At 34.8% G+C, this 15,805-nt stretch overlaps 4 protein-coding genes across 31 annotated transcripts; all 4 read left to right on the top strand.

Annotated features, from left to right (window-relative positions):
- Positions 1-225: 225 nt before the first annotated feature.
- On the top strand, positions 226-3,695 carry LOC130725630 (protein REGULATOR OF FATTY ACID COMPOSITION 3, chloroplastic). The gene is made up of 6 exons (XM_057576845.1): positions 226-234; positions 696-1,049; positions 1,567-1,621; positions 1,753-1,809; positions 2,372-2,449; positions 3,083-3,695. Exons 1-6 carry the CDS (start codon positions 226-228, stop codon positions 3,526-3,528), a joined length of 999 nt encoding a protein of 332 aa, XP_057432828.1. The 3' UTR covers positions 3,529-3,695.
- Positions 3,696-7,067: 3,372 nt separating this feature from the next.
- LOC130721911 (ferritin-like catalase Nec2) lies at positions 7,068-8,889 on the top strand. Its single transcript, XM_057572499.1, has 3 exons — positions 7,068-7,430; positions 8,002-8,227; positions 8,387-8,889. The coding sequence occupies exons 1-3, from the start codon at positions 7,111-7,113 to the stop codon at positions 8,762-8,764; spliced, it is 924 nt and encodes a 307-aa protein (XP_057428482.1). The 5' UTR covers positions 7,068-7,110; the 3' UTR covers positions 8,765-8,889.
- A 1,782-nt stretch (positions 8,890-10,671) lies between these two features.
- Positions 10,672-11,046, top strand: LOC130725628 (uncharacterized). Its single transcript, XM_057576840.1, has one exon. The coding sequence runs from the start codon at positions 10,672-10,674 to the stop codon at positions 11,044-11,046; it is 375 nt and encodes a 124-aa protein (XP_057432823.1).
- Positions 11,047-12,410: 1,364 nt separating this feature from the next.
- Positions 12,411-15,761, top strand: LOC130723087 (uncharacterized). Of its 28 annotated transcripts, none has more exons than XR_009014170.1 (7): positions 12,415-12,603; positions 12,802-12,995; positions 13,362-13,400; positions 14,008-14,075; positions 14,831-14,929; positions 15,011-15,127; positions 15,370-15,761. XR_009014170.1 is itself a non-coding variant. In XM_057574013.1 (7 exons), exons 2-7 carry the CDS (start codon positions 12,812-12,814, stop codon positions 15,442-15,444), a joined length of 417 nt encoding a protein of 138 aa, XP_057429996.1. In that variant the 5' UTR covers positions 12,422-12,603; positions 12,802-12,811; the 3' UTR covers positions 15,445-15,761. The 28 variants fall into 28 exon arrangements, 4 of the variants coding, with proteins under 4 accessions (XP_057429996.1, XP_057429998.1, XP_057429997.1 ...); XM_057574013.1 differs by lacking the exon at positions 14,831-14,929 and adding an exon at positions 13,161-13,205 and having other exon boundaries at positions 12,422-12,603; positions 12,802-12,884; XM_057574015.1 differs by lacking the exon at positions 14,831-14,929 and adding an exon at positions 13,161-13,268 and having other exon boundaries at positions 12,422-12,603; positions 12,802-12,884; positions 13,362-13,411.
- Positions 15,762-15,805: the final 44 nt, after the last annotated feature.

Raw genomic sequence — 15,805 nt, 5'->3', positions numbered from 1 at the left:
ATTATCCTTTGTTAAGGTTTCATGTTAAGTTAAAAAGTTTAAAGAGCAAAGGTTCAAAACCCCTTTTTTCTTAGTTTTACCTTCTCTTATATCGGGGGATTCAACTCAAGAGAGTGAGATTGGTTAAAACTTTTAAGGGTTACACAAGTTTTTGGTCCCTGAACTTTAGCTGAGGTTTGGTTTTCGTCCCTCACCGACGTAATTTTCGAATTAAGCCCCCCGACTATGGTTGGCGTAACTTTTAATGGGCTAGCCCTTCCTTGATAGATTTACCATCCTTGAGAAATTCATTATATATTTGTAGATTATATTTATAGCAATGTTAGCAACAATTTTTCCAATATATTTTTTCTGATATTTTTTCTTAGATGTCCTCATATATAGTTGACAGTCATGAAATTAATCAATTCGAGTCTTGAAAGCCATTTTAAATGAGTAGGTTTCTCCCAACAAATAATTTTTCATAGACACTGTCATATCATATTTGGTTGTGAATTTTAACAAACATAACTCCCAAGTAAAATATATTAAGTTCGAATCACTAAAATTTTACATTTTGTTGAACATTTATTATATTTCAATTTATCCTTTGAACTACACACTTTTTTAAAAAAAAGTAACTACACACTTTAAAATAATTTATTTAACAACTAACTAAATTGATTTAATTTAAAAATAATAATTGGTATAAATAGTGTAGAGATTATGTTGTGACCAAATGTGAATTGCAGTTGGTACTCAAAACTCACTCCTCTTTGGCTATGGAGGCACTGTTTCAGGGTTCATGTCTTGCTCCTTCTTATCCTCTACTCGAGCTTCCAAAATCCACCACCATGTTAACCAACTGCGTCAAGTTCAATCTCAGTCACAACCCATGCTTCATCTTCGCAAATTCTTCACGGCCATTTTCTGCTCAGAGTAAGCCCAGAAAACCATTTTCAGTCATCGTGAATGCCCAGAAGAAGGACAAGAAAGAAGATCACCATAGCTTCGTATCCAAACCTGATGAGTCTGCTGGTTTCTTCCCTGAAGCTGTGCTTCTTAAAAAGGTCTCTCTTTTACTCATACTCATGACTGATTTGGTTTTGTTAGTGTAATCTTCTCGAGTAGTGCAGGTTTTTGTGTATTTTGTTTTGAGAATATGATACCCTTTTGACTTAATTGGTGTTTTTCTGTTGCAAAATCTTATCTTTTTCTGTTTTGGTTTGAAGTGAAAGTTCCTCACAATTAAGGGTTATGAAAAATATGAATTTGCCCATTCTGCAATATGTGAGCTAGTATTAGAGCCCGTTTGGATGCAAACAAAAAGCACTTATTGGAGCTTATTTAGTGATTATTTTTTTGTAGATAAGCTCTAATAAATTGGTATCCAATGGGGCCTAAATAAGCTTCAATAAGAGTTATTTGGTTTATATCCAAACAGGTACTCAGACAGCAATAGATATAGCATCCTTGGTGCTTGCCTTGTTTGTTGAATTTTATTTTAACTAGGTCTTTTTTTCTTTATTATGTGAATTATCTTGCTAATTTATTGAATTGGGGGTTATTTGACTTACCAATTTTCAGAAAATAGTTGAGGAAGATGGTGAGTTTCTCCCGGAGTTCGAAGATGCTGAAGAAAGTGAGTGCTCATAGTTCAGTTATTCAATCTGTCCTAGTTTAGTTTGTTGCGTCTCTTGGTAGGGTAAATGGTTCTGATGGATTACTTTGCTGAGACTATTCCTTATTCCGAATTTCCATTTTGATTTGCAGGAAAACTATTTGAATCGTTGATGCTTGAAATGGACAGTGATCTGAACGTTGAATTATGTACGTAGATTTGTTCTTCTTTCTGTGAGAGAATTCATTAAACTATTGCACTAATATAATTGCTTAATCACTGGAATTTGTGCACTGTCATTTGTCCATGACATGTCCATCATCTTGTGGGGGAGTGTTAGAAAAGATGTGTAGCTTCTCAGCTGATGCAATTCTAATCATAGGAATTGTGTAGCATCTCTTTTGTAATTATTTTATTTGTATACTAGCTGGCAGTTCTTGTATATACATGGTTTGTCAAATAGCAATAATGTGATGAACCATTTTCTTCTAGCTAGAAGAGTCTGTAGTCCTCTTCATAATAAAAAATGGAGAAGATAAAGAAAATCTTTTATTAGTGTTACATACCTTTCATTCTGTTAAGTAAAGTCAAATATTTATGTGTGGTCTACCCTAAAAATTCAATATGTAATATGGCTTCTTATTATAGCTACCTAGTTATCTTCTGCCATTATGTATGAAAATACAAGAGTCTGGTGTCAATCTTTGTCTATATCTCATGGAGCAAGTAAACTCTTATAACTCACAAAAGTATGCTTCTTTGCATGTGCAGTGCGCCACTACGAGATTGTTTACTTGATTCATGAGAAGCATGAAGAAGAGGTTGCAGCAGTCAATGAGAAAATTCAAGGTAATCTTTCACAATTCACTTACATCTTTTTCTTTTCCCCAACTGTTCCCTTGATTACCCAATAGAGCCATTTCTTTCTGGGAATCATGTCCTACTCTAGTTATTTCTAAAATGGCTGAAGCTGGCGGTCTGTGACAGATGTAAAATATCTATAATTGGCTAAGTTTTTTCTTGCAAGTTTTATCTGTCTAATTAGCTCTTCAAGGGCACTAGTGACTAACCTAACCTGCCTTTATCAAAAGTTAACAAATCATAGCTGGTAAATACTAAACAGTTTTCCCTAATAACCTATCTGGAATTTTCATGAGGGTTTTTTATTCTTTGTTCCATCTTCTTTCAGTAGGAAGAACAAGCTATGCAATTTTTTTATTACTGTATCCTCTGTGACAATTTTAGATACTCTCTAATGATGGTTAAATGTAGGTTGTGTAAATATAAGATCTAATAGCATCATACAAAAAAATTACCTGGACAGTAGATAGAGCAAATGCTGGATATAATAATGATTACTAAGAATTTGCCGCTACTTACACTTTAACCTAAAAAACATCTTTTTAATCTTCTAATAGCAAAAAGCTTGTGAAGTTGTGATTATTCTGGTTATTTTTCTGATGTTTTTGCAAACATTTGCAGACTTTTTGAGGGAGAAGAAAGGCACGGTGTGGAGATTCAGTGATTGGGGTATGAGAACGCTGGCTTATAAGATAAAGAAAGCTAATAAGGCTCACTACATTTTGATGAACATTGAGATGGATGCTAAATACATCAACGAGTTCAAGACTTTGTTGGACCAAGATGAAAGAGTTATTCGGCATCTCGTGGTAAAGAGGGATGAGGCAATCACTGAAGATTGCCCTCCTCCACCCGAGTTTCATACTCTGGGTGCAAGTGTGGACGATGACGACGACGAAGAACTTGATGAAGATTATGATGATGATTGGGATGGTGAAGAGGATGCGGATGGTGAAGATGGCGATGCTGAATTTATCGTCATAGACGATGACCAAGATGATGTGGATTCTGGAAATGAAACATTGGCAAACGTTAGACAGCCAGAAATGAAGAATTCGAGGACATAGAATGTAGGTAGGGAGGATTTATCTTTTACCCCAGAAAATTTTGTTCCTCTAGTTCCACAGGAATGCTGAGTAGTTCTGAAAATATATGAAGATCTAAGTAATTACAGTTCGCAGTGTGTAATTCATAAAAGTGCTATTAAGTTGAGCAGTTTTACCAACAATCAAAATCACTTCTTCCACCAAAAAAGTTATTTTTAGTAGTTTCTGTAGAATTGTTTCTCGCCAAAAACGTGAGAACTGATTGAGTTTCCATGCACAATGTGTATCAACTGAAAATAAGTTCAAGATGGGAACCATTCCAAGGATCTAAACTTTTATTTTGAATGCATTACAAGAAGCTTCTTCATTGTAGTACGGAGACGTGGTCAATTAGTCATACAATGACATCAAACATTTATAAGCCCTTAATTGCTTGTTTTGGATTTAAGCAGCAAAAACAATGTTTTCGTGTTTGAAGATAATTTTGATGATGAGAAAATCACTTCCTACGTGCAAACGGTCAATAGCAGCATTCTAACGCAGTAGTAAACTATTGAACTTGATGAGATCATTACGTATAGAAGAAGACTTATTTTATAATTTGGAATATGAAATGATCCCAAATTTGAAGCTTTCCATCAGCTTCTTTCGCTTCATATTCTTTCTTCTTCAGAATTGTTAGACGAGATTGAAGGAAACAAGATGTTAAAAAGATGCAATTAAGATAATTTAGCAAAGGTATTAAGTAATCTCGGGAATTATATATTTGATTGATTAGCTCCTTATTAGGGAAGCATTTTCCCATGTTGATAAGTAATTGAGAATTGTTATTCAGACCCCCCACCCTATTCAGACCCTTAAAAAAGTGCAAAAATACTTAAATACCCTTAATGAAAAAAAATATAAAAAAAACTCACCCCCTCCTCACATTCTCTCTCCTCTCTCCTCTCTCCTTACCTCTTGCCTCTTATTCTCACCCTCACCCCCACCACCACCACCCACAACCACCGCCACCCCTATGGCCGCCACCACTGCCGCCGCCACCACCACCACAAGCTCCATCTTATGTCGTTTTTAAAAATTGTTACTGTCGTTTTTTATTTTTTTTCTGCAAATAAACGCACTTTAGAAGTGCGTTACACACGCACTTTAGAAGTGCATTACGCACGCACTTTAAAAGTGCGTCGTTAACGCACATATAACGTGCGACGTAAACGCACTTTTAAAGGGCGAATTGCTGTAAATTTGTACAGAACTGAGGTCAGATGATTTTTAAAAATTATGAGACTCCACAGTAAATCAAGTTAGAATATTTGGAGATTTATGGTGGAATAAAAAATGTTTGGAATTCAAAATAAAATACCAGATGAAAGAATTTGGCTAAATTACACAAATCTTATGACCTTCGAAGAAGGGGCTAAGTTATGATCGTTTGATTTTTCTCTTCAACTTTGCAGTTGGTCGACTTCGCATCCGAGATAAAAAATTGTCCAATTTTCCAAACCGCACCGCTCCTGATTCTAAAGCGACTGCTACAAGGTGTCGGAATTTGGAGATTCTAACTGCATATTTGAGTTCAGAATGGTCCTATTAATTACCTTAACCAAGAAGTGTCAGACCTAAATTTCTTCCAGAAATTAAACAGGAAAAAAAAAAGAAATCAGATCGTTTATCTCGCACTATGAAAAGTGCGACCAAAACGCACGTTGAAAATAAGTTCATTTTCCATGCACAATGTGTATCAACTGAAAATAAGTTCCAGATGGGAACCATTCCAAGGATCTAAACTTTTATTTTGAATGCATTACAAGAAGCTTCTTCATTGTAGTACGGAGACGTGGTCAATTAGTCATACAATGACATCAAACATTTATAAGCCCTTAATTGCTTGTTTTGGATTTAAGCAGCAAAAACAATGTTTTCGTGTTTGAAGATAATTTTGATGATGAGAAAATCACTTCCTACGTGCACGGTCAATAGCAGCATTCTAACGCAGTAGTAAACTATTGAACTTGATGAGATCATTACGTATAGAAGAAGACTTATTTTATAATTTGGAATATGAAATGATCCCAAATTTGAAGCTTTCCATCAGCTTCTTTCGCTTCATATTCTTTCTTCTCTAGAATTGTTAGACGAGATTGAAGGAAACAAGATGTTAAATTAATGGCAATTATAACAGCCATAACACCCACGATTAATAACCATAAAACTGAATTAATGTGATTAATTTTCTGCTATTATATATCAAAATAATTAATAGTATAAATTAGACTGTAACCGACAAAATAGAATATATTAGACAATAACTTTGAAAAAGGAACGGGAATAAATCAGTTTTTATTAGTATTAAAAATATTTAATTTTCATTAACTCAATAACTGCGGAATATAAATTATACATTCCGCACAAATAGAAAGTGTAGAAGAGGATGATATGAATAATAAAAGGATGACATTAATGGCTCGTTTGGTGATCATGATTGATTAAGAGCATGATAAGATAAATTATTATTTTTATGAATAATAAAAGGATGACATTAAGGGCTCATTTCAAAAAGTGATTACATTATTAAATTTAATTTTTTTACATTTTTGTAAATGACCTAATGTTTCACTATTAACTAAAATTAAACTAATTTTTTTTAATTCTTCTATTTTAATTTTTTTAAAGGGAGTCTATTTTAATTAAAATTATTATATATGTAACCAATGTTTTCACTTTTAGTAGGAGTAAATGATCAATGATAAAAATTAATCAAATTTTTAAAGAAATTATTAATAGATACTATTCTTTCAAAAGCGATTTATGTTTAAATTATTAATAATAATTATGTAACTAGAGTACCAATTTTAAATAATATCATATGATAATATAAATTACTCTATACTTACTACGAAAAATTAATATTTATATATATTTGAGTAGCCTTGTTACTTGTTAGTAAAGAATTATTTTGTGTATTTTTATTATAATATAAATAACGAAAAATAATGTTAACTAGGTAATAGTCAACGATAATGAAAATTTAATTACTTTATATGAGTAAATCCAATATTTTCACCCTTTATAAATTAGTTTATTTTTTAATTGAATTTATTACTAATTAAATATTTTTAACTTAACAATAACAAATAGTAATTGATGAGTAATAAAATTAATATTTTATTAAAATAAAAATTTATGTTATATAATTAATATTATTATCGATTATCTAAAATATAAATATTGAAATTAATTTTGAGTTACAGTAATAAACAAATGAAAAGTAGATATCATATCCTATCATGCTGGCGCAACAAATAACATATTATAGCAGTATATGATTATTGTTGTCTTATCCTGTCTGCTTATCCTATCCACCGGGCCTTAAAACCACTTCTCAAGTTATCACGCAAACTAAGTATTTCATTAAATCCAAGCGGATAGGATCATATTTCACACGTAGCAAATTAAACTCCAATCTTTGACTATAACTTGGTAGCTTCTTGCCACATATAGCTTGCGTGAACAAAAAATTGTTGTATTCATACCTATATATAAATGGGATCACATCACTGACATTTTCATCTTCATTCAGAAAAAGCGCCTAATACATTGATCATGGCATCACACATTTCCTCCTCCATTGTTGTTTTGCTAGCCTCACTCTTTCTCACCTCACAAACTTTTTCTTCTGTTCTCATTGCTAGTGCTGCCATCCCAGATCAAAATGATCTTGATCTTCTGGAATTTCCTCTCAATTTGGAATACTTGGAGGCTGAGTTCTTCTTGTTTGGTGCTTTGGGTCATGGGCTTGATGTAGTTGCTCCAAACTTAACTGGAGGAGGACCACCTCCTATTGGGGCCAGAGCGGCCAAACTAGACCCCCTTGTTAGGGATGTCATCTATCAGTTTGCTTTGCAGGAAGTTGGACATTTGAGGTTAACTCTCTAGTCTAAGTTTTGATTCGTGTTCTTCGTACCACAACACATCATATATTGCATCTATTAGTCTTGTTTTTTTTTCTCCTCCTAACAACATTTAGTCAAATGACTTTTGACACTCCAAAACTCCCGTCCTAAAATTTATTTTGGTTTCAGAAAGCTTGTAGAATGATTTCTACACATGCATTTGATGATGAACATTTTGGATAAGTTTTTTTATCTCATTTCCATGTTAACTTAGATATAGGTGGAAAATCACATACTCACATTGAGTCAAAATCATATGGATAAAAGTAATTTTTCTTGACTTTTGCGTCAGTTTAGTGTGATACTGTGATTGTGGTTTCTCCGTGTACAAATAGTTTGACTAAGCATGTCTAGAAATTATAATCAACTCTATAAAATCAATTCTACTTCTACTTGATTAAAATCAATTATAACCGGTTGAAATGATGCTTGGGTGTACCAATAAACCAGAATCATTCTATTTGCCACAATCAATAATTCTGAAATTTTATTACCATAATCAATTGTGTCCAAACACACTCTAAGTTGTGTAATATTGCAGGGCTATAAAGAGCACAGTGAAGGGGTTCCCAAGGCCTTTGCTGAATCTAAGCAAGGCATCATTTGCCGAAATAATGGACAGTGCCTTTGGGAAACCTCTAAGCCCTCCTTTTGATCCCTATGCCAATTCCATCAACTATCTTCTTGCATCCTATGTCATTCCTTATGTTGGTCTCACTGGTTATGTTGGAGCCAATCCACTCCTGCAAAATGCTACTTCCAAGAAGGTATATAAATAAAACTTCAAACTTAGGTCCTTAGTTGAAGTTTTTAAAAGTTCTAACCAAATGAAACATAGTTTTTACCCTTCATAAGTTTTTTTTTTTACATAAGTTAAAATTAATAACTTTCTTCAAACACAAGCTAATGAAATTTTGAGGTGGCAGCTTGTTGCAGGCCTTCTGGGAGTAGAATCAGGTCAAGATGCAGTCATTAGAGCATTGTTATATGAACGTCGAGCTTTAAAGGTGCATCCTTATGGAAATTCAGTGGCAAAGTTTACAAATCGCATTTCAACACTTAGGAATAAGTTGGGAGGCTCAGGTTTGAAAGATGAGGGTCTTAAAGTCCCTAAATTGCAAGGTGCTGAGGGAGAAACCGAAGGCAACATTCTTGCTGGTGACAAATATTCAATGGCATATGCGAGGAGTCCTGAAGAAATATTGAGGATAGTATATGGTGGAGGTGATGAACATGTCCCTGGTGGCTTCTATCCTAAAGGAGCAAAAGGCCGTATAGCCACATCTTACTTACATAGTAACTAGACCAAACTATATGCAATTCTAGAGTCTCTACACTTTAGATTGTAATGTGTCTTGAAACTAAATATACATTATGTCTATTCTAGGTATAGTGTATTATAATAATATAAGGAATCTTGGTCACAGAATTGTCTTTGTACTATTGCATTATAGATTTCGATCAAAGTGAATTATAGATAAGTAAATATAAGTAAATAGCCTTAGTTAGAAAATTGATTTATATAAAATAAATATAAGTAACAAACTAACAATGCTCTAATGTGTCTTAAATAGCCTTGTTTTTCGAGACACAAAAAAATTGATTTATATATGACTCATTATAAAAAAAAAATTGTGTTTTGATTCTAAATGTGTTGTGCGTTTACTGAAGGAGTAATGACATTCAATTGATATTTTTTTTTAACGTGACATTCAATTGATAATACTTCTACCAGAATTGTTTTTTTTACTCTTATCTAAATGAATTAGATTTAATGAGTTTTAAATCCATTTAATTTCCTTCGGTTTCTATTTGTATCTTACTATCGTATAATAACCACCTTGACAAAGTTAATGGTTTCTATGATTTTTTTTCCTCGAATGATAACTTAAGTGGTAAAATCTAGTGGATGTATGAATTGGGAATGAGATGTTTAGGAATCAACTCTAGAGGGTTAACAGTCTTGCCTTTGACTAATTCTTGGGTCTTGGTAAAATTTCGGGTTAACAGGCTTGCCTCGTTATCACAGTAAATTAAGTCTTCCGTCAAGAACAAAATAGAGGCCAAAGGATTCCCTTGGCTCTATTCTCTTTCAAGACTAGATTCCTTCGTAGGGTGTAAGACCCAAGATTTTAGAATTAACTAAAGGCTTAATCCTCATATTAGTCCCTGTCTTTGTGTCGCCGTCTGAACCAGGTTTCTGACCGGAAAAAATTGTGGATTAAATCCCTCTCTTTTAAAAACGTATGGAGCCAGTCCTCGCCGGAGCTCAGAGCTCCGACGAGTGATGATATGATATGCTGACTGTGTAAATGAAGCTGACATGACACTAAAAAAATAAAAAATAATAATTTACACATAATTTAATTAACATAATTAACCTAACTCTAATTCTAAACCAAAACTAATTAAACAATCTTAATTCCCCCCAACTAATCCTAATTCCCTAACCAACTACCCCAACTCATCTTCTTCAGACTCAGAAACACAAAAGCTCACTTGTTCCACCTTCAGCTGAAACATTTGACCCACGGTTTATCATCATCGTTTGTTCCAGTCAAATCAAAAAGCACAGAAAGCACAAACCTTGTTCTTCCAATTAAGGTTTTGGTCACGCTTTTGGCAGCAACAGCAAAAACAACCTATGAACTGTTATCACGAGATCCAGTTGAAACCAAGAAAAAAATGAAGAAGGAGAAGAGGAGACAGTGTGAAAAATGTTGAGGGTGGGGGTGGGTTTGTTTGCTCTGGTGAGTGATTTTTTTTTTTGAACAACCAAATTAATGAATAAAAAAGGTAGCATTAAGGGATGCTTACAAACCTATATACACAGCAAGCGCCAGATCAGCTCTAGAGGGTTAACAGGCTTGCCTTTGACTGATTCTTGGGTCTTGGTAAAATTTCGGGTTAACAGGCTTGCCTCATTATCACACTTAATTAAGTCTTCCGCCAAGAACAAAATAGAGGCCAAAGGATTACCTTGGCTCTATTCTCTTTCAAGACTAGATTCCTCCGTAGGGCTTCCATTCACCAAAACGGGCATCGACACTGATTGAATGCATCATTTAATTTGTTTGATCCATTGTCGACAAAATCTCATCCCCCTCATCACGTAATACAGAAAATCCCAACTAACAGAATCATATGTCGTCTCAAAGGTGGAGATTCCTCTAGCTTAAATGACTTCCGACATATCTCACTAGTGGGGTGCATGTACAAAATTGCGTCCAAAATCCTTGTAAAGAAACTTAAGGAGGTACTTCCTAAGCTTATTGGTGCCAACCAATTCGCATTCCTAGGGAAGAGAAAAATGCTAGATGGGGTGCTTGTTGTCAACGAAGTCATCTTAGAAGCTAACCATAAGAAGAAGCCAACTATAGTGTTCAAAGTGGATTATGAGAAGGCTTATGATTCCGTCCAATGGGACTTTCTTCTATACATGCTCCAACAGATGAATTTTTGTAGCAAATGGGTGAGATGGATTCAAGGGTGTTTGGAGTCTAATTTTGTGTCTGTCCTAGCCAATGGTAGCCCGACCGGGGAGTTCAAGATGTGGAAGGGTCTTAGTACACACCTACCCCCCTAAGACCACAACTTAGTATTCCTCCGCCTCATATTTGACTTTGTTTGAATATGATCTAGCGCCACCCTCCAAGCGAACACACTACTGTTTGAAGGGACAGGAATTGACCAAATTACCTTAAAAACAAGATCATTCTCCACCGCCAGCGACCTCTGGATTTCTCTATAAGCAGATTGGATCGAGTAAATTCCAGTAGTTGTGTCTAGCCAAACCCATGAGTCACTTACTTCCTGTCTGAGACTGACATTAGAGAGAAACTGCATCAGATCATTTAAACACACACATTCCCTATTGCTTAGTTGCTTCCGCCACCTAAAGTTCCAAGCCACTGCATTTTGTTGCCAAACCACCGTTTCTTTAACAATGCCATTCTTTTGAGACGAAAGGCGAAACAATTTTTTGAACCTTCCTGGCTCCTTCAATGTACTGCCACTAGCCCATACATAAAAAAGCGTGCATTACCCACCTTTTTTCATATTCTATCCTGAAACCAGCAACTATCATTCTCATGGAAGCAAGCTTTGAATAAATCCTTCCACCACATGAAATCCTTCATTTGGACATCCAATTGCCCCTGTTCCAATATGTTTCCATATTTTGATCAGATTATATATTTTGCTGCACAAGCCATGTTTATCGTGCTATATTTTCCACCGCCACTTCCCTAACAGTGCCAAATTGAAGGCGTCTCAATCCTTTATTTCTTGGCCACCATCATACTTTGGCCTGCACACGTGTTCCCACAAGACCCACCCTAATTTGTTCTCCCTCTCAACACCTCCCTATAGGAAACTTCTCATGATTGACTTTGCTACTGTCAACACTCCCCTTCAGGATCCTGAAAAGAGAAAGAAAAAATATAGGATAGCAGAAAGCACACTCTAGATAAGACATATTCTGCCCCCAAAAGAGAGTGGCTTCAGCCTCCATGAGGTTAGTTTGTCTCGTAGCTTGTTGATCACTGGCTGCCACATGAACTTCACTTTCCAGCATTGCAATACTGCCACGACTGCATTTTGAGAAATTGATCTTCAAATCCAATGTCATCTCAAAACACCACAATATACATTTCATGCTAAAAGCATTCTCAATAGACGCTTCCCCAATCAACAACGTATCATCCGTAAATCGGAGGATTGAAATGTCAATTTCATTACTTTTACCATGTTCATACCCAACATATTTTTTTACTCCCCTGCCCTCCTCACAAACTCATTCTCAAACCTTCGGCTACAATTAGGAAGAGGAATCTACTAAATTAAAATGCAAGGTGCAATTTCATGCACCATTTTTTTTTTTGCTGTTGTTAGATAGTTGGGCCTATTTCTTATTTGGGCTTCTTTGGTTGAATGTTAGGTTTTGTTTCCATAGGTTAGGTTAGCAGAAATCAATCTTTCCCTTTCCCCTTATCCGCACGCTCGACCCTTTTCTGCTTCTACCGTGTAGACTCTGCAATCTCCCTCTACTGCTTTTTCGTTTTCAACGGCGTTCTGCAGCTACCCTTCCCTGAGCTATGCGTTTTCCTCTACTCTGCTCGTCCCTATGGACATCACTTTACAGGTATTTTTCCTATACCCTAATGCATCCCCTATTTTCTTTACAGCTGTTCTGATTTGAATTGGAACTCGAATGAATGCTGAGAGTGTTTCTATAAATTGAACCGTGTTCCAGTCTTTTGTCCTGCTTCCGAACCATATTTTTCTCTAATTTGATTTACTTATTCGAATTTTGGGTCTGAGTCATGGGTGGTGTTTGCAGAACTTGATGCATGCCCGAATTTATGAACCATTGTCATGTTCATATGTTCATTGATCAACCAGTTCCCACTCTTTCTGCCGCACTGTTCAGTTAATCCGTTTTTAATTTGGTGGGGACAATGGCGCCGGTGTGGAGGAGTGTTCCTTTGAAGGAGTGATGTCTCTGTTCTGGTGGTGGCTCTGCAAACAAAGAAAGTGGGTATTCTAGGTCTCAAGTTCTGCAAAGGTTTATTGATGTTGCAATTTTTCTTGATTCCACTCTTCAACCTCATTGTAAAATATAACAGCTGAAACTATAGTATAATAAACCGAATGATTTGTGGTTGTTCCTTCAGTAGTTCTATCACCTGCTCTATTGACGGGAGATTAAGTGCTTATTGAAGTTCAATGCTTATTTTGCATGTAGTATGTGATCTCCATGGAAAAGAGTATTTCTCAAGGGGTGTTTTTCCTTCTAATTGGACAAGAGTATAGTTAGTGCTTGAATGTTGAATAAATATGAATATTCTAATCCATGTATGAGCATTAGTTTCATTTTCCTTCTTGCATTTCAATTTTCAGATCCTTGGAAGATATTTTCATTTTCCTCAGCTACTCAAGGTGCTTTCCAGGTTGTTTGATTCGATAACTTCCAAATCTTGCTGGACTCTATTGTTTGTTGATCCTGTGCTTAAAAATTGTCCCTTTGATTGTGAGATTGCTCATCCTTGGGTGTTCATCCAGTTCCTTTATTAGTTTTCCTTACCCCTGTTCTGTTGACTCCTTCCTCCCAATGGGAAATCCAAGGGGACTGCCAGTGCAAGGGCTTCAGACTCTTTTGTTTTTATTGTTTAGGAATTAGGACTGTATTTTGTTGGCCTGAAATGGGGCTCTGTTTCTATGTCTTCAGAAGCAATTCATGTGAGATGATCTGATGAATATAAGTTGTTGTCTCTCAATATTCTATCTTAATGTACTTTGAATATGGAAACTTTTTAATTGTGATGTCTAGGTGATGCTTATCTTCAATAACGAAATTGCAATTTTTTTCATATTCTGATTTCATCCTATATGAGTAGAATGTGTTATTTTTATTGGTGTTTGAAATGTGTGCTATTTAGCTACATTTACAGATTCTCTATGATGTTTAATATAAATTTATGTTAAATCTCCATCTTCCATTTGATATCATTCTCTAATGTTTATGCTTTTGGAGTGGTTTTATTAGAGCTCATTACTTGCCGGAAGCCAATTGAAGCAACCAGGTCTCCAAGAGAGGTGGACTTTGTCTTATGGGTGAGTTAATGCTTTAATTCTTACAAAATTACCTTAATTCCTGATTATTAGGTGGTGAAATTCATTCTTTTTCTGGATTTTGGTTGAGAATATACAGAACATTGTTAGAATGAGAGCATCAAATGAACAGAATGAGAATTCGTACTTTAGACAGTTACAATTGACTATTTTATCATTTGTTTTTATTTCTATCTGCAGAACAAGAGTGCTTCCTTTAGTATTATGAGAACAAGAGTGCTTCCTTTAGTTTTATGATCTTTTCCTGGCTTTTTTATGAGCTGATTTGTGTGGCATTGGTTTTCTTTCTTCACTTTTCTTGATGAAAGTGGATCTGATTTGTACCATTTCATGTTATATGATTGAAGGTTGTTTTTAGTAAAATTAGTAATTAATAATTAGTAATGTGATCCATGTTAAAGGTTGTGTTTTGTCCATCAAATCAGTTCCTGTATTTAAATTTCACCGGTCTATTTAGTGCTAAAGTACTTGATACTAGGACCAACATAATATAAAATCTAGAGGTTTATGATTAATTTTAATTGTTCAGGAAATTACAATTGATGCTATAGTTTTGCAGTGATTGATTTGATTTTTAACTCCTTCTAATCTTTAATTAAATATCTTTTGCATCTAATGTTGAAATGTTAACTCCTATGAAGATTTGAATGTATCACCATTAGAGATGAGTTTCCAACTGCATGCAAACCCTTCATCTACTGGGTTTTTCTTTCTCTCATTGTCTTTGCCAATGTTAGCACTAGCAGTCAATTTTATCTTCCAGAAACTTAAATGCACACATATTCCAATGGTTGCTTCTCATTGAACTAAAAGCATTTTGAGCAGACCTCTTTGTGGTATGTCCATTCCTTTTTGGTTGTGAGCTAAATCTGATGTGGTTGTGAAATAACTTACCATTTTAAATTTGCCTCTTATAGTGGATGCTTCTTACAGTGGATGCTTCAAGTCTTGGTGCCATAAGTTACATGGATTGCATAGGAAAGGACAAATATGGTGAAGAGAGGAAGAAAAATTTTAAACTTGCTGGTGAAAATGTAAGTTTAGTTGAGTAATTTTTTACCCTTTCTCTTCTAGCTGTTACTTTGAACTAAAAAAATATGCCCATGGAATCCAGCTCTTGAAGCTAACTTATTCATTCAACAATCAGTTTCACTATTATGAAGATGAAAACACACCTACAAGTCAGTTATGATGGTGTTCTTAAATTGGTTACAATTAAAATGGAGTCCTTATATTCTTCTTGTGTTTTAATTTTTGGTGTTCTAAATTGTTACAGGGAATGAATAGATGTCATTTAATGAGTATCAAAAAATCTCAAGAAATTGGTCACCAGTTAGGATATTGCCTCTGACATCATCAAGGAATTCTGATATAAGTCAAATTACTGCTTCCCATCTACATCAATCATGAAGCCGTGAAAGTTTGAGGATTTGAAAGTTGTTATCGGTGGATTACCTAAACAATCAATTGTATAACTTCCTCTCTTTTTTCACATGTATTTTCACATAGATTATTGAAACTCGATGGAAATTTCCATGTTTAAAAGGTGGAATGGAAAAGCAAAAAATAATGACATTGTTGGGTACTCCTTCGTGATACCTGAACACCGAATACTAAAATCACCTCCATAGATTTGCTTAAATTCTAATTTTTCACTGTTGATAAAAATTCTAAATTCATTGGTGTAGGTTGAGTTTTGCAGCATAAACTAA

Source organism: Lotus japonicus, chromosome 6 (genome assembly GCF_012489685.1).
Source record: "Lotus japonicus ecotype B-129 chromosome 6, LjGifu_v1.2".
Lineage (NCBI taxonomy): Eukaryota > Viridiplantae > Streptophyta > Magnoliopsida > Fabales > Fabaceae > Lotus > Lotus japonicus.
The sequence above is the reverse complement of the archived record's forward strand: the minus strand, read 5'-3'. Positions and strand labels throughout refer to the sequence as shown.

Excerpts from the sequence above, each read along its gene's own strand:
- LOC130723087 (XM_057574013.1), top strand. The coding sequence starts at position 12,812 with ATGCCCGAATTTATGAACCATTGTCATGTTCATATGTTCATTGATCAA. Across the intron at positions 12,885-13,160 it reads TCCCACTCTTTCTGCCGCAC|GGGAGATTAAGTGCTTATTG; the intron begins TGTTCAGTTAAT and ends TGCTCTATTGAC. Across the intron at positions 14,076-15,010 it reads AGGTGGACTTTGTCTTATGG|TGGATGCTTCTTACAGTGGA; the intron begins GTGAGTTAATGC and ends TGCCTCTTATAG.
- LOC130725630 (XM_057576845.1), top strand. Across the intron at positions 1,050-1,566 it reads AAGCTGTGCTTCTTAAAAAG|AAAATAGTTGAGGAAGATGG; the intron begins GTCTCTCTTTTA and ends ACCAATTTTCAG. Across the intron at positions 2,450-3,082 it reads AGTCAATGAGAAAATTCAAG|ACTTTTTGAGGGAGAAGAAA; the intron begins GTAATCTTTCAC and ends AAACATTTGCAG.
- LOC130725628 (XM_057576840.1), top strand. The coding sequence starts at position 10,672 with ATGTACAAAATTGCGTCCAAAATCCTTGTAAAGAAACTTAAGGAGGTA.
- LOC130721911 (XM_057572499.1), top strand. The coding sequence starts at position 7,111 with ATGGCATCACACATTTCCTCCTCCATTGTTGTTTTGCTAGCCTCACTC. Across the intron at positions 7,431-8,001 it reads CAGGAAGTTGGACATTTGAG|GGCTATAAAGAGCACAGTGA; the intron begins GTTAACTCTCTA and ends GTAATATTGCAG. Across the intron at positions 8,228-8,386 it reads AAAATGCTACTTCCAAGAAG|CTTGTTGCAGGCCTTCTGGG; the intron begins GTATATAAATAA and ends TTGAGGTGGCAG.